General features: G+C 34.5%; 1 protein-coding gene across 1 annotated transcript in view; it reads left to right on the top strand.

The window, feature by feature from the left end:
• NDC80 (NDC80 kinetochore complex component) overlaps positions 1-20527 on the top strand; it is a 42255-nt gene extending 21728 nt beyond the window's left edge. Inside the window, exons 11-16 of the mRNA XM_054583823.1 lie at positions 1211-1363; positions 3520-3609; positions 11820-11912; positions 13155-13285; positions 16149-16251; positions 20390-20527. Coding sequence (XP_054439798.1) covers positions 1211-1363; positions 3520-3609; positions 11820-11912; positions 13155-13285; positions 16149-16251; positions 20390-20527 — 708 coding nt within the window. The remainder of the gene's footprint in view (positions 1-1210; positions 1364-3519; positions 3610-11819; positions 11913-13154; positions 13286-16148; positions 16252-20389) is intronic.
• The last annotated feature ends 535 nt before the right edge of the window (positions 20528-21062 follow it).

The raw sequence follows: 21062 nt of genomic DNA, 5'->3' as shown, positions 1-21062 counted from the left end.
ATGGTGGGAAAATGCAAAAATTCAATACACATATTTCATTCATCATTTTTTTCTGAGCTAATTTTTATTCTATATGCCTCCTCTGACTGGTGATAGCCTTCTGGGCTCTTCTTTGAGATAGACATCAAGAGTGCATTTAAATTCATCAGGAAAGGTATGATCAGTTTTTACTATCTGAATGGGTTATGGAAAAGAGAAAGTAAAGACACGTTTACCACATATTTGCTGTCCCTGCATTTAGGCATGATATAGTACATGGACTTGTGAAAGCTGTTTTCATTAGATAAATTAAATGCTAGAAAATGGCAAAAGAAACTACCCCTAGGGCCATTTAGTACAAGGACAAATGGACCTATAAATCTTACTAGTCCCTAGAAAGCTATGATAAGCTATGATATAACAAATTTTAGTAGTTGAGATGATTTCCTGATTCATTAAGAAGAAATCTTAAATTTAGTAATTAAGTAGAACTAATAAATTTTTGGAAATGGCAAATTATTTAAGCAAGTTCCGATGGGTACTTTTGCCATTACATTCTTTCACTCAAAATATTCATTTTTATAGATGGGTAACAGCAGTGAAAAACTAAGTATGTATTAAATGGAGGAAGCAGTATGAAAATAAATTGCCTAGGTGCTACAGATTTATTTCTTTAATGAAATATTAGATATCTACTGTATGCCAAGTACTATTCTGTAGACTGGGAATTCAGCTACTTTCATGGAGCTTATATTCAAGTAGTGGTGATGAACAAATATATGTCACAGAAATAAAAATCCTTAACAAAATATTGGCAAGATACTATCTTTGGTTTTCAGTAGTTTGACTATATGTACCTCAGTTTGGTTTGCTTCATATTTTTTCTTAATGTTTGTTCTACTTACTGGTTCTTTAAGTTATTTTTAAAGTGAAGAGTGTGAATTTTTATTAATACTTATGTGTGGACTCTATTTCCAAACTATTTGTCAGATAAATGGAATAACAGTAATATATTGCTTATTAATTATAGCCTTATGATTATCCTACAAATTTAGTATGAATAAAGTCTTTTATGCTTTGTATTTTAAAACTGCCATTCTTACTACTAAAAAATACTAAATTGTTAACCTGCTAAAAATACAGACAATATAATTTTGTGTAAAATTACAGAAATGCTGATTGGAAACCATTTGTAGTGGGGCTGTTTGATTTTTTTGTTCTATTGTTATAGATTGAAACACAATTAGCAGAGTATCACAAGTTGGCTAGAAAATTAAAACTTATACCTAAGGGTGCTGAGAATTCCAAAGGTTACGACTTTGAAATTAAGTTTAATCCTGAAGCTGGTGCCAACTGCCTTGTCAAATACAGAGCTCAAGTTTATGTAAGTAATCATGAATGCTTCAAAGGTTTTCAAATTATATGATGTCTGATTCATATGTCTATAATTAAAAGTTTAAACTTTAGCATGCCTATTACTTAGCACTAAACGTAAAAATAAAACACAAAGTTTTCATCTTTCTTCTTGGTAGTAGAAATTTTCTCTCTGTTGTACCGTCCTCTTAGAATTATGTCTTCCTCTCTATTTTATCTATTTAACTATCTGGTTCAAAAAAAAAAAAAAAAAAAAAAACCTGTGCTTTATTAGAAGAAGTCTTTATAGGGTATGTTAACAAGATCAGTTCTTCCCAGAATTGAGAGAAAAGCATGCACAGCGATGGCAAACCTGCAATGAACCTTGAAAGATTTATGGGGGTGGTCTATGAGAAAGAGTTTCAGGCACAAAGACACATGTGAACACATGAAATATAATAGAGCATTAAGTGACTTCAGCAATCAATGATGAGAAATCTGTACCTAATTAAATATGTCCATGGATATAATGTGGGGAAGAAAATTTTTTAATTGTCATATTACAACTTCTCTGTTATTTATAAATTTCAATGTTTTTGTGGCCCTCCAAAAATACTAGTTTTCAAAATACCTAATTTTTTAATTTGAAAAGTTCAATGCTAAAGCTATATATTTTTCCCTTAAGAACTATTTATGTCTTTAATAAATTTAGGATATACATTCCATCTTAGCTAGGTGCTAGAAATAAAATATCCAGAAAGATACAGTCCCTGTCTTCCCAGAGATTACAGTTTATTGGTTGATAGACTTGGATTAAATTAAGCAAGACTCATTTTCTATCCAAAAAAATGCACCCAGTAAACATTTAGTCTTTTACTGAATCATTTTGAGTAGTTGGACATGACTAGTGTAAGAAAATATGTATGTGAATGAAACCACTGTAGAAAAGATCATCCATTACATAAAGAATACATATGCTCAGAAAAGAAAACATTTTTCAATTATCTCTGGAAATTGTATTATATAATAATAGAACAATAAAAAAGCAAATAGCATCAAGAAGGTACCATGCCAACTCTTATAAGTAGTACTTGGAGAAAAGTTAAAAAGGATATTACATCTTTCAAACACAGCAGCCCAAGTTAAAACTCACCAATAATTTCAAAAGGTCTACTGAAAACAGTAACGTACAGGGTTTTCTTCTGAAGTGATGGAAATGTTTTGGAACTAGAGGTGATGGTTATACAACATTGTGAATTACTAAATGCCTCTGGATTGTACACTTTGAAAGTTAATTTTACATTAAATTTATTTTGCCTTAATTATTTCAGTTTAGCCATTTTAATGTATAAGTTTTACCTCAATTTAAAAAAGTAATAATAATGAGAGGCAATGAAGTTATTTGTTGAAATAAGATTAGGAAAATAGCAGAAAAACATAAGAAATACAAGAATGTAAGAGCTTGTAGGTTGGTGAATATGTGGAGATGCAAGGAGAATGGCAAAGCTCAGAGAACATGGAAGCTCCATACCCCTTCCCAAATACCTTGCTCTATGTTCCTGAGTTATATCCTTATTTAAACAAACTGGTAAACATTTACTTATCCTGGACACCTGCCTTGCTTTATTCAGAGAATAATTTACCCCAAGAATCCCTCTACAGTAGTATGTTGAAATTGTTCCTCATTTCTTTTGCAGCCTGAGTCTTCTGTTACATGACTTATTCAACCAGTCCCTGCTAGTCTTTGTTATTACAATAGAGTTACAATGAATAGCAAAAAAGAAAAAGAAGTACAAGCAAGTAATTATAAGGCTAAACAGCTGAAAAAGATTAAGAAAAAATGATACATCTATAGCATAAAACATATAAATTGTTTTTGAGACTGCATTAAGCTGAGTATATTTATAAAATGTTTAAATAATAGCAGTGGATTTCCAGAACAGATACGCAAGTCTAGGATTTTGCATGTATTCAAAACCAAAAGCAAGTTACATTCTATAGTTATAAAAATTACATTAAAATAGTTTTATTTTTTATTGGTAATATGTTAATTTAGATTCAAACTATCACAGATTCATTTTTTTCCTCCAAAAGTGGTTCCTCCTATCACATTATGTAGATGCCTCATGAGAGAAACTTTGTAATTACATATGTCATATGTAACCCACATTCCTCTGTATTTTCTAGGTACCACTCAAGGAACTCTTGAACCAAACTGAAGAAGAAAGTAATAAAGCTCTAAATAAAAAAATGGGATTAGATGATACTTTAGAACAAGTAAGTAACAAAACAGAGTCATTAAAAGCAAAAAATATTTTTTAACTTCAAATTGCATGTAGTTTGTGGTTTCTAATTTACTAAGGAATTCTTAATAAAATATTAAAAATGAGAGTTGAGAATACCCTTGAATTAGTAACATTTGAAGTAATTTTTCAAGTAACTTAAACATCCTACACTTCACATATCATTGATAATGAAAGGATATATATGTAACTGATTAAATTTCCTTGTTTTTAATGGAGAATTTCCTCCTTGATCTTGAGATATTTTAATAACATTCCTTTTTATGCTAAAAGGGATTTGAGGTGGCTGCCATAAAAGTAGGTATGTATCATTTGGCTTTAGAAGCTAACTAGCTATGATAGGTTAAGAAATTTCTTCTTACCAAATTTTTCATTGTGGATGGAAGAATTCAGGGAGACTTCAATTTAAATGTCTGTGATAGTCTGTTTCCAAAAGTAGTTTTTAGAAAGTTCCTGCTTCTGTGAACAACAATATCCCTGAAAGAGAACATTACTATTGTATTTAATAACTTTTAGAGTAAGCATTATTATAATTTATTAAGGAAAATTAAGAAGCTACTGTAATACAAACAAAAGGTATTGTTATTATGACAGTAAATACTTAAAGGAAAAACCTAGTTAGTTCAGCTCTCCAAGAACTGATGTGTCTGGCTAACAGATTTCGAGACAGTTGCCAGCCCCACCCTCTGCAGTTTTGCTCTCTACAGTTTTAGTTACCCCTAGTCAACTGCAGTCCAGAAATATTAAATGGAAAATTCCAGAAAAAGTTTTAAATGACATGTTCTGAATTGCTTGGTGAAATTTCAAGACATCTTGTTCCATCCCACGCAGGATGTCAATCATCCCTTTGAACAACCTATCCACACTTTTATACACTACCCACCAGTTTAGTCGCATAGTAGCCATCTCAGTTATCAGATTGACTGCTGTAGTATTGCAGTGCTTGTGTTCAAGTAAGTATATGTAGGGTTCGGTACCATCCGTGGTTTCAGGGATCCACTGGGGATCATAGAACTTATCCCTCACGGATAAAGGGGAACTACTGTATAAAAGAAATCCTATGTTTTCTCAGGACAGAAACTTATTTATTTATTCTCATCTGGAAATAAAGCCTATGGTATTTCACAAATGCAAGTAAATCACATTTTTTAATGTTAACAAATTCTGTTAAGACTTACTTTGTATTAGAAAGAATTTTTCCACTCAAAAAATATTGAAAGAGTTGTAACATGTGAGGAGTTTCATAATACAATGTTGTTATAATTTGGGGTTTCTGTAACATTACAGTACAGAGAGAATATAAGGAATTAGGACTGCTTTGACAGATGTTTTGTAGACATTGTGGTTGTTTAAGTTGGATTTTTTATTGTAGCCTGCTTCAGTTTAATACCTTTCTTTTGTTGTGATGTGCACCAAACCAAGAGACTCAACAAGTGGATTGCAAGCGATAGAAATCTCATGACTGCAATATCTTTCAAATTTACACTGAAACTTTTTGAAGTCTATATGAAAGAAAACTGAAGAGGAGTGAGGATTATAAGGTGCCTACTGTGGGCTGGTTAATGTTCCAAAGATAACTGAAGTTGACATGAAATATAAATTCCCATTTGGAGGGGAAAAACTAATATACAGTTATGCTAATCAGATTTGTATTTTTTTATTTTTTTTCTCAATGCTCAAAATCATTTGAGCATTGAGAAAAGTGAGTTAGAGGAGAAGCAGCTAAAATTGTTAAGAGGTTAACATATTGTAGTAGAAATGGAAGGAAGGGGACAGGTTTAGGAAATGTTAAGAAGGTAGAACCCAAGCATTTAATGGCTGAATGTAAAACCTAAGAGAAATATCAACAGTGACTTAAATTTTCATAGTGTGGACAACCTAGCAGAAGAAAAGTGAATGCTGGGGTGGCCAGAACAGTGCTAAAGATGTTGAGCTTGCTATTTCGGGAACATAGACATCCAAAAGGAAGTTGAAGCAATAGATTCGGAACATAAGAAAGAGATCGAGTCCAAAAATACAGGTATCAGGGTCTTTGGCATATACGTGATAGTTGAATATGTATGAGTGATATTTCTTAGGGAGACTGTGTACAGGGATGTGGCAGAGGATTGAATCTTGAGAAGGAACAACACTTAAGGGCTTGGAAAAAGAAGAAGATTTTGGGAAAAATATGTCAAGGAGGTAGACAAAATAGTTGGAGGTAGACAAAATGTAACCATTTCACAATACATGAATCTATCAAATCATTGTGTTGTGTACCCTAAATCTATACACCATTATACATTATATCTCAATAAAACTGGAGGGAAAAGCGGTCAGTAATGTCATGCTTTAGAGACTAAAGACTAAAGCTATTTTTTCAACTTGATAATCTGTTTAACCAAGTTAAGATAGCATAAGGTAAAATACCAATTTGAAATAGTAAAGTTTAAACAAATCAATAAATTAGAGTAATAAAACTAATCAATCTGAAAAGTGCTTTAAAATAATTGCCAAAATTGTTTAAGAAAAAATAGGAAAATGCAAATTAGAAATCAATATATTACAAAGGTAGAGGGAATTTATTTGAGTTACAAAGTAGTACAGTATAAACACAAATCTTTGAAAAATTTCATTTATAAGGCTCTTATGACCCTCATACCACAACCTTAAAAGACATTACGAAAGAAAATTTAACCAGTTACACTTCTGTAAAGTTTAAATATTAGCAACTGAAATTTATTGCAATTTTTTTTGAGAGCGTGCTGTGTATCTGGTGTTGTTGTAATTGATGTTGGTGATGCAGTATCTGCCTTTGTGAACTCTATTTCAGGTGGGAAGGAGGGCCTGACAACATTAACTTTCATGATAATATTTTTGTAGTATAAATACAGCATGCTGTGGATTCTCATAATATACCTATGTAAAATAAGCACAAGGCTTTTTCTGATGGAAGTGGTAGTTGAGCTGAGTGTGAATAACGCGTAGGAATTGACCAGTGGACTACACAGAAGGATACACACGCACAGCCCCCTGAAAGTCCAGAGATCAAAGAGCATAGCACGTTAGTGAATTACCATGAGTATAAGAATGAGGGGGAAGCCTGGAGTAATAAGGACCTAATTATGAAGGGGCTTATCACTTCTTGCTTACTGGCTGAATTTTTATTCTATAGGCAGTGGGGACCATTGAAAACTTTTCAATCAGTGTTGCCATATTGAAGAGTAGAGACACACAATTAAGAGACCTCACAGTAAACTAAATGGTAAGGGCTGAAACAAAGGCTATTGTAGTGAAGATGAAAAGAGATTTAAAGATCGAAACAACCTAATTTAGGGGTTTGTTTGGATGTAAAGTTTAAGGAAGAGAGAAATTTAAAATGTTTAGGTCTCTAGCTTTGGTATATGGTGTTGAAAAATTATGCATGATACTTGTTAAGGATAGTAAGGCAGACTTTATTCAAGGGGGACTATTACATTGGAGTTTTGTAGAAGGCAAGAGAAATTGGACTCAACCAAATAACAACAAAGAAAAGTGGGAATTTATAGCCAAGGAGCAAAGTAGAGTTCAATGGGTAGAAAATTACTGAGGGGAAACTCAGGATTAAGAAAGATTCTGGCTAAACCAACCTAACAGAGTTCTTACTGAAGGCAAGAACATTAAGGGGGACTGGACGATGAGGACTTGATCAGATAGTGAAGATGAGGGGATTCTGGTTCAAATAACTAAGCAGCATTCTTGCTAAAGTTAGACAATACAGAGACAAACATGAAGCTCAAAAGTCAGCCTAGTTGAGAAGAAAGTTGAGAGCATAAATAATTTTGTCAAGGAGAGGATCTTTGTCAGTGGTGATATTCTAGAACCTTGATGAAGAATACAAGAGAAAGTTATGAAAGAGAATTTCAGGCTGGGTTTTAGATTTCTGGGACACCAAAATGGAGAATGTCCAATAGGCGGTTGGAGGTTGGAGATACAGATAGATACAGATATTTCTTAGTATGCAGCTACTTAAGCCAGGAGATCTCCCAGTTGTGAGAATGAGAGAGAGAGCTCTCCCAAGTGAGCAAGTGAGAATATAGCCAAGATCAGAATCCTGAGAGAACATCCACATCCAAAGCACAAGCAGAGAAAAAGAAACTTATGAGGAAGAATTAGAAGGACCTCCCAAAACTTGAAGAGGAAACCAGGAGTTTACATGGTCTTAAAAATCAAGGAAGGGGATTTCAGAAAGGAGTCATCAGATATTACTCAGGGGTCAAATGAGATTGGCTCTGAAAGTTGCTTGTTGGCTTTAGTCATTAAGATGGTTACTAGTGACATTTGCAAAAGCAGAGGAGCCAGAAAGCATATTAACTGCATCAAATCTTAAATGGTAGAAGATGGAAGATACTATACTATGAAAAGACTACTCTTTGTGGACTACTGCATATTAAACTATAATAAATATTTCTCTCTAAGAAAAGGAGATGAAACTATAGTTAGTGGTACATGGGAGAAGTTTTTGTTTTTTTGAGGTTTTGTTTTGGGGGTTTAATTACAAAGATAAGAGGGAGGGTTCAAGAGCAAGAAGGTAAAGTTAAAAAATAAAAAATAAGAGCAAAAGGGATTGACCAATATGAATATACTCCATGAAGAAATATGAAAGCATAGAATCGAGAGGAGAGCTGGAAGGGTGCTTCTCTTCATAGGGAAAATGGGTGTCCTGTATTCTGAAACTGACTGGAAATAAGAAGGAAAGGTCTCATACAAGTACCTTGGTTGGTTGGAAGCAAGAGGTCCTAGAATTCTAGTCTGGTGGCTCTATCTTCTTTTCTTATAAGCAACTTTAGAGCTCTTTACTGAATGAAAGAAAGAAATGGAGGAAGAAACAAAAAAGAAAGAAAGACTAGAGGAAGTATGCCAAATACTAGTAGTGGTTATTTTTGGTTTCAAAATTATCATTAATGATCATTATTTTCTTTAATTTTTCCTGTTTACCACAATGGAAATGTCGATTTTCATAATCGGGTAGGGAAATTTGTTTTAATATATTTTCTTGATTATGCTATTACTGTTGTCCTATTTTTTTCTCTCCTTTATTCCCCAGTCCTGCACCCCCCTCCCACCAACATTTCCCCCCACCCTTAGTTCATGTCCATGGGTCGCACATATAAGTTCTTTGGCTTCTCCATTTACTCTATTCTTAACCTCCCCTTAAGGTCTATTTTGTACCTACTATTTATGCTTCTTATTCCCTGTACTTTTACCCCATTCTCCCCCCTCCCTCTCCCAGCTAATCTCCATTTCTGTGATTCTGTTCCTGTTCTAGTTGTTTGCTTAGTTTGTTTTTGTTTTTGCTTTAGGTTCAGTTATTAATGGTTGTGGGTGTGTTATCATTTTGCTGTTCATAATTTTTTATCTTCTTTTACTTAGATAAGTCCCTTTAACATTTTATATAATAAAGGCTTGGTGATGATGAACTTTTTTCACTTGACCTTATCTGGGAAGTACTTCAACCTGTTCTTCCATTCTAAATGATAACTTTACTGGATAGAGTAATCTTGGATGTTGGTCCTTGCCTTTCCTGACTTTGAATACTTCTTGCCAGCCCCTTCTTGCCTGCAAGGTTTCTTTTGAGAAATCAGCTGATAATCTAATGGGAACTCCTTTGTAGGTAGATAACTGTCTTCTTTTCTCTTGCTGTTTTCAAGATTCTCCCCTTACCTTTAATCTTGGGTAGTGTAATTATGATGTGCCTTGGTGTCTGCTTCCTTGGGTCCAACTTCTTTGGGACTCTCTGAGCTCCCCACATCTCCTGGAAGTCTGTTTCTTTTGCCTGATTGGGGAAGTTCTCCTTCATTATTTGTTCAAATAAGTTTTCAATTTCTTGCTCTTCCTTTTCTCCCTCTGGCACCTGAATCCCATGATTCAGATGTTGGAATGTTTAAAGTTGTCCCAGAGGTTCCTAAGCCTCCCCTCATTTTTTTGAATTCTTGTTTTTTCATTCTCTTCTGGTTGCATGTTTATCCCTTCCTTCTGCTCCAAATCATTGATTTGACTCCTGGTTTCCTTCCTTTACTGTTGGTTCCCTGTATTTTTTCTATTTCACTTTGCATAGCCTTCACTTTTTCCATTTTGTAACCATACTCAACCAATTCAGTGACCATCCTAATTACCAGTGTTTTGAACTATGCATCTGATAGGTTGGCTATCGCTATCTCTTCATCTCTTAGTTCTGTTTTTGGAGCTTTGACCTGTTCTTTCATTTGAGCCATATTTATTTTTCTCACTGTGCCTGTTACCGTTGGAAGGGGTGGAGCCTTAGGTATTTGCTAGGGTGGGGCAACCAAGCCTGCCTTGTGATGCTGTGTGTGGGGGAGAGGTCTAAGAGGGAACAATGACAGTTGCTCAGCTCTCAGTGGGTTTTCAGTCACTTCCCCCACTACCCACAAGCAAATTGGGCCCTTCTGCTGCTAATTCCTGGGTGGATGGGTTGTGTACGATCCGGGACCCTGTCGTCTCTCCAACAAACTTTCTTGTGAGGCTGGGAGTTTCTCCTGCTGCCACATCCCCCAGAGTTTTACAGCCAGAGGTTTTGAGGATTTCTTTTCCTGTGTTGGAACCCTGGGTTGTGATGTGTCTCTCACTACCCAGCTGTTCCTCCCAGTTCATCTGCATGCAAATGTGGGACAGCAGGTCCACCAGCTGCCACCTTGCCCACCTAGTCCTCCAGTTGCTGCCTTGCTGGGTGTCCTCTCCACCCTAGCTGCCAGTCTCTGCCCCTCCTACCCATCTGGATGAATGTTTCTTCTTTAGTGCCTTTGTTGGACTTCCACACAGTTTGATTTTCTGGAAGTTCTGGTTATTTTTTGTTTTAAAATTTGTTGTCCTTCTTTTGATTGTGCAAGGAGGGAAAGTATATTTACCTATGCCTTCATCCTGGCCAGAAATCAGAATGTTTAATTAATTGATGAAACTGTAGTGAAGCTGACATGGAAAATAAAAGCTCGTTGAAGATAAGTAAACATTATTTTGACCTACCATGAGAGTGCAGTGGAAGTTCTGGTAATTTGGGTGTCCATTGGCCTTATTGTGGATGAATTTAATGAAACAACTAGTTTAACTTAGTAATTACTTTAGAAGTAAAATATCTTTAGAATGAAAACAAAGTTTATAGCTTCAGTAAGTCTGTTCTTTAAAATAACTGAAACGACAGGTGACATAGAAAATGTCCTTAGTGTAAGAACATCTAGGTTTTAGTTCTGCGTATATGCTAGTTGCATGATCGTGGGTAAATAGCATTCTTTCCAGCCCACTCTTCTCACTTGTAAAATAGGAATGTCCCTTACAAGGGACTTTTGATAATTGAATGAAAAGAATATGCAACTTTCTTTAAAAAGTGTAGGCCTTTTACCATCCTGTCTTTTGCTAAATAATAATACCTTCACTAAAGTTTTCCCAAAACGTATATATAATTTAAAAAATTTTATGTATATCTAGAATCATCTTTTTAAAGATGTCAGTTTATACCTTTTACTATGTTCTGTTTCCTGCGGGAAATATTTTCCTTTTGATCTAGCTGAGACACATTCTGTATTACTAATATCACCTGTTATCAGCACTTACCAACATGAAATGAGCTGTAGAAACACCTTTACTTCAGTTTTAGTTTTAACAGATCTTAAAGCACAAGATTAAATTTGGTTACTCTTTGGAAGAATGCATTGACTATAACCAATTAGCAAATGTTACCTAATAAAATCCATATGAATAGTTTTCTTTAATATCCCAGAAAGCGAACATAAATGGAAAGCTAGATAACTAAAGTCTAAAGAAACTAGAGAGTAAAAATAATATATATTAATACATTAGTATAAAAACATAGTACATGATATTTATATAATGTATGTGAGAGCTTAAAGGTATTCCCATAGCTACTAATGGAAAAACATGATAGTATCTTTATTTTACTGAAAATTAAGCCATACATTTGATTCCTAACTAATGACCTACTATACCACTCTGCATTTAAACATTAATTAGAAGTTTTCTTAAAATTAACTCCTATTTGGGGAATAGTAAATTTTTAAGATAAATAATAAGTGTCCAAAAGAACTAGAAGAAATAGCATGGTTTATTTAGTCGGTTAATATAAAAGTTAAATAACTTGTTAAAAATTTTTTTATGTATAGTTACAATTTCTCACCCAAAGCTTTATTTCCCAAGTTAAATACAATGATAACAGAAAGTAGGAGAAGTGTAAGAAGTCTGAAAGAAGAAATTCAAAAGCTGGATGATCTCCACCAACAAAAGATTAAGGTAAGAACTTTGCCACAGTTTATATAAGTTAGCCAAAACTGTCATAATTGATTGATTAGGTACCAGTTCTGACATCAAACTGAAATATTTAAGCTATATCCTACAACTTGTGTTTTAGTTTTGTCTTCTATTTCAAAATTTATTGTGAGGAGCTTTTTCATTTGTTCTTTTAAGGGACTATTTCTGGACTTTGGCTATTTTACCATAGAATATGTTCACTCTTTTACTAATTTTTTATACTTCTATATGTGATTTAGTATCCTTATAAGACCGAAATATGTTATAAACATAATTTCTTCTACCTTTTTATGGACACTTAGTCTTATGTACTTCTAAAGCTTATCCAATAAGGCCTTTTGTATGTAATTGCATATAAAGTATCATTGCAAACTGACTATCCTGGCCAAATTCCAAAGGTCATTTACATGGTATCTAGAATATGGGTAAAATAATAAGATTCATTCCCCACCACCTCCTATCCACTTTCTGGCCAGCATATACTTAGGGAAGTACTTGAATGACTATTTATTACCACTTACACAATTTATGTGAAAATTTTAACCACAACAATACTTTTTACTTAGTTACACCAACAAGGTATTAGGAATTGAAACTTTTCTACTGACCTGTATATTTAGGACATATACATTTTTTTAAGCAGTGTGAAATCTTTAGAAAATACACTATGATAATATGATCTACATGTGAACTATGAGGCCTTTAGTAATCATTTTTGTTTTTTCATATGTCCTCTATGACAACACTTGAGTTTTTTTTCTTTAAAGCACTTAAGTGAAAGTAAAAGACTTTTCTATTTCATCTTGAGAAACCTAAGAATTGATGAATTTGGGCTACCTGCCTGTACATAATTAATACATGTGTGAAATAATGGTAGTGTGAAAGTTACCCACATTTTGACCTATAAAAAAGCATCTTTGATGTTCATGGAAAAATCTTAAATCAGAGTATCATAAAATATCTCTTGGTACCGACTTGAAAACACTGCTGAATGAATTTTATACAAGTCTATTGCAAAGTCACATTTGTGTTTATAGTATAAGGTTCTTGGAGGAGTATCTTAATTTAATATCATTTACATGTAAAGCAGTAATCATCCTGAGAATACAAATGATGATACAACCTGATTTTTTTTAAATGCTTACATAAAGTTTTTAAAATCTACCTGAATTATATAGAAGGTGAATATCAAAATAATATATAACCATGACTCTATTCTGATAGGAAGCTGAGGAAGAGGACAATAAATGTGCCAATGAGCTGGAGTCCTTGGAGAAACACAAGCACATGCTGGAGAGTGCTGTTACTGAGGGCCTCAGTGAAGCTATGAATGAATTAGATTCTATTCAGCAGGAGTAAGTCCATCTCACCAAGATTTATAATGTTTACTTTCAGTTTATTTAACATTCTACAGAACTAGATCTGTGTTTATTTGCTTTAATATGTGTTATAGAGGTGTTGGTTGTTGAGGGAGTGGTAAATAGAACTTTAGCAGAATAGCTTATAATATGAAGGTACTTTCCCTAGACAAATACATTTTGCTGCTATTATAGCTATTGCCCCTTCATTTTTAGATCTAGTTAATAAATGGTTTTTAGTCCCTGAAAACAACATAAAATTTTGAGACAATTCAAATAACTTTGGCTCTTTATTAGCAAATTTTAATAAAGTTTCACTAAGCTTTAATAAACTCCACGAAGCTCATATTTTTAAGATATAGTTCCTAGATATTAGGTATATATAAACTGTAATTTTACTATAAATTATAGAGTCAATCTGCTATAACACATCATGTGCCTTCGTAATATTCACTACACTATTGTAATCAAGCAAACAGTCATGTCTGCGTGGTACCTTGGTGAATGACCCAACAATTAATGCTGGAAGGGACAGGTTTTTATTTACTATATACCGACCTTGGGGGCACTCAGAGCACTTATGCTCAGAGTCCTCCTTTCCCACGAAACCCAGCACTTCCCTTGTTTCCCAAAAGGCTGTAAACCAAAAGCTCCAAAAGTTCCCCATTTTCTTATTTTAAGCCAGCTGTGCAAACAACCTCACAGCAGCTTTTTTCTTCATAATCTGGGGTACATTGTCACTAGCCTCCATGTTATATTCCAGGAATACACATGTCCTGGTGCACTGGATTATGGTGAAGTCCAGGAAAGACACAAGTTTCAAGAGTCCAGATACAGTCTGAGTTTGTAAGGCAGAGGGTCAGCATTTTGCAAGGCAGGATCCTTGGTGGCTTTGGAGTCAGCTAGGGCGGGCATGATTAAAGCAGCATGCCTGCTTTCTTACTAGCCCATGGCAGACCGGCTTCTATAGCCTACGTGGCTCCTATCTTATTACTGGCAGCATGCCTTTACCCTTACTATAAGCTGCCTCATGGCTTTCCTTTTTCTTGCATGGCTCCTATTTCCCTATTGACAGCATGCCTTGTTTACACCCCTTCATCCTGGCTTTCCTTGTGGCTACTTGCCATTAGTTTTAAATTCTGACCCAGAGCCTTCTGCATGACCTTTTTTTCGACTTTTTCCACAATGAGCTACATTTGCCAGTTTCCCTGTATAGTTTACATTTTTTCGGCTGCCATTCCCAGTCAGGGCAACAGTGACTCAGTGATCGAGAGGGACCACCTTCCTGGCTACACCATGAGTAAGGATATATCCTGAAAGTTATGCCTACCTTGCCCCTAGGTGGTAGCACAGCTATTATTTTGCCTTTGTTATGAAAAGTATCTTAAATCATATCATGTGCTCCTCCCATCCCCCAACCAAGGGCTATGGGGGCTTTGAGGGTCCCTCAGTCTATACCCCATTTCACTATGAAAAAAAATCTGCAGTAAAAATCACAGGACTTATGGGAAAATTATGATCGGGGCCCAGCTCTCCAAAACTTTGTCAGTGACTCATCAACAAAGACTGGAACCCAATGAAAATGTTAGCACAATTGTAAACATGTTAAATATTTTAAGAAATACCTAAATACTACAGTAAGTATTATACTCTACCTTAAAAAGACCTAAAGTTTGTATGGGGAAATGGGTATTCAGAGGGTTGTAGCTTGAGAATTAAGGAGAAGAGGTAGAAGGAGGTTTATCTGAAATTAAATAGAAAATTGTAACACCAGATATGGATGCATGTGACTCATCACATATTTAAAGAACTAAGGGAGCCAGTGCCCCTGTCAGGTATATGCTTATATTTTGTGTTTTGTGTTTCATATATTGCTTTGCATTTGGATTCTGCTGAGTGTATGCATTCACATAACATTTCTCGAGGAAACTGGCATAAACAAATTAAAATTTGCAGTATATTCAAATTGCTACCTAATATATCCAGTTGAAACAAATACATGTTTCCAAACAAGCTTTATCAGAAGTAACTGGACACTATGTTACTTTTTTAGAAGTTCTTTATTATCAAATTATGCGTTGTCAAGTTTTCCCTTTTGGTTTCCCTTATTTTAAAACTTTCTTAGGAAACATTTTAGATACATCATAAATGTAGCTAAAAATAGTGACATTCCTTCCTTATAGAATATTCTGCCTTTATGTGTATAATTCTCTAGTGCAACGTATATAAAGCCAATACATTTATTAGTTAATTCACAGGTTCTCTAAGTCTCAAGTGGCCTTCAAATAACTTTTAAAAAATCTTACTCTAAGATTGAAAGCACAACTCTTAAGAAAATCACAGTCCTTCATTTTCTTATTTGTAGCCTAGATATGGAAAATTTGTTTGAAGATTTTTTTTGGCTCTCAGTTTTTGTTTTGAATTTGAATATCTCAAACAAGACTCCTACTCTTCCATTCAAGTGTATTTAATTTCTGCCCCCAAAAACATATGTAAAGAGGAATTTTTACTATAAAAGCTATTATGCATGATAATCATAAGAAAAGATTAGATCAACAATTAAGCGTACAATCCTTTTGGAGACTCAGGTAAGACCATTTGCTTCCAAGCTTTGTATGTTAAAGAACAATTTGTTGTTACTGTTTTGTTTTGTTACTTACAAAGGATATTTGAAAATGTTTTTATTTCTGTATAATGATTGAAAGCTGCACCTCTGTGAATTAATTATACATATAACAAGCAGCACATTTCCCCATCACAGCCTGGTTTTGTTGGATATGAAAAGGACAAGTAAACTAACTAGAGGTGATATACTAAGTTTTTTCTCTAGACAACTCAAACAAGAGTTTTTATCCTACAGATACCAACTAGTTGTACAGACCACAACTGAAGAAAGACGAAAAGTGGGAAATAACTTGCAGTGTCTTTTAGAGATGGTTGCTACACATGTAGGGTCTGTGGAGGTAAGTGTGAAGGTCTTTTCTACATTCTAAGAAAGCTTTTAAAACTTTGATATATTTCTGTTTTGTTTCAACAGAAATCAAATGATAAATTTTATTTCTATGGGAACTATGATCTAGTATAAATTTATCAGAAGAATCCTGTCTAAGAGTGGTATAAGGGGACACTTACGCATCTTACAAAGTAACCTGTTTTGTTCACATAAACAACAAACAATGATTATTACAGCATAGAATGTGGTGCCAAACCTTGTTCTACATACTGCAAACATTGTAATACAGTTAAGATTTCATTCAGATGAAAGAGCATGTTATGACAAATACTCCTCCATTCTGTTAAGTTCATATAAACACAGAATCAGTATTTCTGAAATCTGATGTTTTCCTTATGCTCACCTTACGTATAGCTTGAAAGTTTAACAATAAAAGTATTCTTCCAACCATCTCTACAGAACCCAACAGCTAAGGTAATTGCTAAACTCCATAATTCCTAGGTAATTTATCAGGTAATAAATTTCCAGTTTTGAATGGTTTAAGAAAAGAAGGCTCATTATATTACATTAATAGACTTCCATATATTGAAAGCAGAGCATACCCTACTTTTCCTAATCTTTCCTGAAAGACATTGATCTGTTGTTTTCTTATTTGCCAGTGCTCTTCACTGCTTACTAGTAAAAACTAAGAAAAGCACCTTGGATACCTCAGAAAACCTGGGTTCTACCCACTTCTCCTAATTCAGCCACTTATTGGCCCTATAACCGTTAATGAATCCTTTTTCAACCACAGACTAGAAAATGATTTGAGTGGTTGATTACTTTCTCATTCTCCCATGTATGGTTTGTAATAGCTTGTGAAATGTTCATTCATAATATACAACTGTTGGCTTAGAATGAGAAAGTCTGCTTGTATGTATCATTTGACTTCTTTTTGGTCTTTCTTCATCTGTAAAATGAAAGGATTATACTAAATAATTGCCAACATTCTTTGTACCTTTGTTATAGATAATTATTAGTCTGTCCTTAGTGGTGTTAATCCAGTAGTGATTTATTACTATGGATTTATGTGAAAGGTAGGCACAATTATTAAAGTTTTAATCAGTTAATACAAAATTATATTTGAAATTCTAATGATAGATTATTATTACTTTTTTTAAAGATTTTATTTATTTACTTGTAGAGGGGGAAAAACATCAATGTGTGGTTGCCTTTCATGTACCCCCTACTGGAGACGTGACCTGGCCCTCCACCCAGGCATGTGCCCTGACTGGAAATTAAACTGATGACCCTCTAGTTCACAGGCCAGCACTCAATCCATTGAGCCACACCAGGCAGGGCTATTATTACTTTTTTAATTACTTACTGTATAGTTTAATGTTGTTCAAGAAGATCAGACTGAATTCAACATTTACTGAGCATTTACTTTGCACAATGCAAGATTCACAATTAGCCAGTAACGTATAGAAAGAGCATAGAAAGTTAATCAATTATCATTAAAACCTAATGTGGAGAAATTTTATGAGTGATGAAGTTGTACTAAAGAAAACAGGAATTTGGATCTGATGGTGTCTTCAGATGTTGTATTTTCCATGGGACAGTGTGTTTCTTTGAGCAGTTCCTGATGGAGCTATATATAGGTCCTATATATAGCTTGATGTTCTAGACCAGGAGACAACAAACTACAGCCTGCAGGCCAGATTGTGCCCACAGCTGAATTTTGTGAATAAAGTTTTATTGGAACACAGCCACTTCATTTCACTTTCATACTGTCTATGGCTGCTTTCCCACTACAACACCAGGGCTCAACAGGTGCTACAAAGGCCATCTGGTATATTTCAGGCCGCAGAGCCTAAAATAAAATACTTATTACTTAGCCCTTTGTAGAAAAAGGTCACTGACTCCTCTTCTGGGCTCCTACTTCCCTGAGGGACACAAAATCTTTTTTTTTTTTTTTTTCTGTTTAGATGTTCCAAAAATTATTATAAAGCAAAATTAACCAACACATTGTAGTATTCATACATACAAACCAGCCTCACTGGCTTAGAGTCCAGAGACAGGTGATTGAGCATAGACAGGAAACTGACGTATGAGAGATAGTATTATAGAATAGAGGAGGAAAAAGATGAATTATTCAATTAAATTCAACTTTATTAAAATTAAGATCTCTACATCAAAAGACATAGAAAGAGAGTAGAAAGATAATAAAATGGTAGAAGATGTTATTTTTAAACAACTGGTAAAGGATCTAGATACATATAATCTCTGAAAAATAAATACAAAAGTGGGCCAAAGACTTGAATGGGAATTTCACAAAGACCTAATGTGGCCAAAAACATGTGAAAAGATATACCATTCCCACCCTCAATAAATTGGCAATAGATTAAATTTTAATAATATTATTTGCCAGCAAGAATTACAAAAATGAGAATTCTCATTTATATTGCTGGGATTATAAATTGATGTAACAATTTTAGAGAACAATTTGGCAATCCCTAATAAAGCTATGCAGTTTCACTCTAGGTATTTAATTAAATTTTTACACTGCTGGAGTACTGTACTGGATTAAACAGTATACCCCAAAAATACCTGTCTATCTGAAATCTCATAGTGTGACCTTATTTGGAAATAAAGTCCTTGTGAATATACTTAGTTAAGATGCAGTCACACTAGGTTAGGGTAGGTCTAAAATCCAGTGACTGGTATCCTATAGAAAGTCCATGTGGAGATACAGGCAGAAATACAGTGATGTAGCTGCAAACTAAGGAGTGCCAAGGATAACTGGTAGAAGCTAGAAGAGGCAAAGAAGAATTCTTCCCTAGAAACCTTCAGCAAGAACATAGCCCTGTCAACAACTTGATTTTAGACCTAGCTCCAGAACTGTGAGAGCATAAATTTCTGTTGTTGTAAGCCACCTAATTTGTTGTGCTTTCTTATATTACTAAATTTGAAATAGTAAAATAACATAACCTGGTATATTAGTTTCCTATTCGTGCCATAACAAATTATCATCAATTAAATAGTTTAAAGCACCACAAATTTATTTCTTTTATTTCTGGTGGTCAGAAGTATAAACTGGAGCCTCTGACTGTGGTCCTTCTATAGGCCACCTGCAGTCCTTGGCTCATGGCCTCTTCCTCCTAACACAGCATCTCCGATCCTCTGACTTCTGTCTTTAGATCTTCTCTCTAATTGTCACACCACTTATTCCCTCTTCCAAGGACCGTTGTGATTATGTTGAACCTGCCAATGTAACACAGAATAATCTTTTCTTATAATCCTAACCCTAACCCTAACCCTTAACATACACCTGCAAAGTTTCTTTTGCTGTGTAAGATAACACATTCACAGGTTCTGGGGATTAGAACATGGACATCTTTGGAGAGGCTTCTACTCAGCCTACCATGCCTGGGAACAAACAAAAATTAATTAACAGGCCTGGCTGGTGCAGCTAAGTGGACTGAGTGCCAGCCTGCAAACCAAACGGTCACCAGTTCAGTTACCGGTCAGGGCACATGCCTGGGTTGTGGACCAGGTCCCGAGTAGAGGGTGCATGAGAGGCAACCACAGAGTGATGTTTCTCTCCCTTTCTTTCTCCTTCCCTTCCCCTCTAAAAATAAATAAATAAAATCTTAAGAAAGAATTCATTAACAGTAAAGTGGTTAAATAAATGGCATATTCATTCAATAGAATACTGTATAGAATACATGAATTAACTAGTGGTATGTATTAACATGAATGAATCTTAAAATGGCTGAAAAAAAGTCATAGACCATTACATTTAATATATTCAATAAATACAAAGGTTGAAACCAGGTTCCACTAAACTGTATTATTTAGAGTTACATGCATCTGTACGAGAGAGAGAGAGAGAGAGAGAGAGAGAGAGAGAGAGAGAGAGTGTGTGTGTGTGTGTGTGTGTGTGTGTGTGTGTGTGTGTGTGTGTGTGTGTGTGTTATAAACAAAAGAAGAGCATTTAGGAGAGTGGGTTGACTCTGGGGAGAAAAGAGGATGTGATTTGGAAGGAGCCCAAAGTGTTCTCCAAGATGGATGTAAGAGCATTTCTTTTAATCCTTTTCTTACAAATGATGTACTCTTGTCTGTAAATTTATGTTTTTACATTAACAATTGCTCATTTTTTCCACCAGAAACACCTGGAGGAACAGATTGCTAAAGTTGATAGAGAGTATGAAGACTATGTGTCTGAAGATCTCTTGGAAAATATTAGAGAGATTGGAGAAAAGTATAAGAAGAAAGCTGCTCTAATTAAGTCTTCTGATGAATGAAGATAAAATGTTATCCAAGCAAGAACTTTGTAAACAGTGTAAATTTTGAAATGTCCCTTGTAGATTTGAAAAATCTCTATCATTCTATACCTCTTCTTACAACGAAGTCTCTATGAACACTTCTTCCCATGCCTGTGAAATAGCTTTTATATATCTAGTTGATTAACTTAAAGGATATATATAACCTGACATTATGAAAATTTGTTGGTTTGTTGTCTTTAGATGTGAGGACCAGTTATTTTATGTACACAGAGTTAATAAAATGTTATCAGTAAAGTTTTTTCTTGATTTTCTGCCTATCTTCAGATGACTAGAAAGGTATTTTGATCTAAACCAAGAGTCAGCAAACTGACTGTGGGCCAAATATGGTCACACCCATTCATTGATATATTGTTTATGACTTCTTTCATACTACAGGCAGTGCTTAGTATACAACAGAGACCATATGGCCTGCAGCATCAAAAATGTGTATTATTCTGGCCCTTTACCAAAAAAAAAAAAGCCAGTCCCTGGTGCAAACTATGCAGGGTTGGTA

The sequence above is a fragment of the Pteronotus mesoamericanus genome, unplaced genomic scaffold, assembly GCF_021234165.1.
Source record: "Pteronotus mesoamericanus isolate MK-2021 breed Mesoamerican mustached bat unplaced genomic scaffold, CSHL_Meso_final contig_74, whole genome shotgun sequence".
NCBI lineage: Eukaryota > Metazoa > Chordata > Mammalia > Chiroptera > Mormoopidae > Pteronotus > Pteronotus mesoamericanus.
This window is presented reverse-complemented; position numbering and strand designations above follow the sequence as displayed.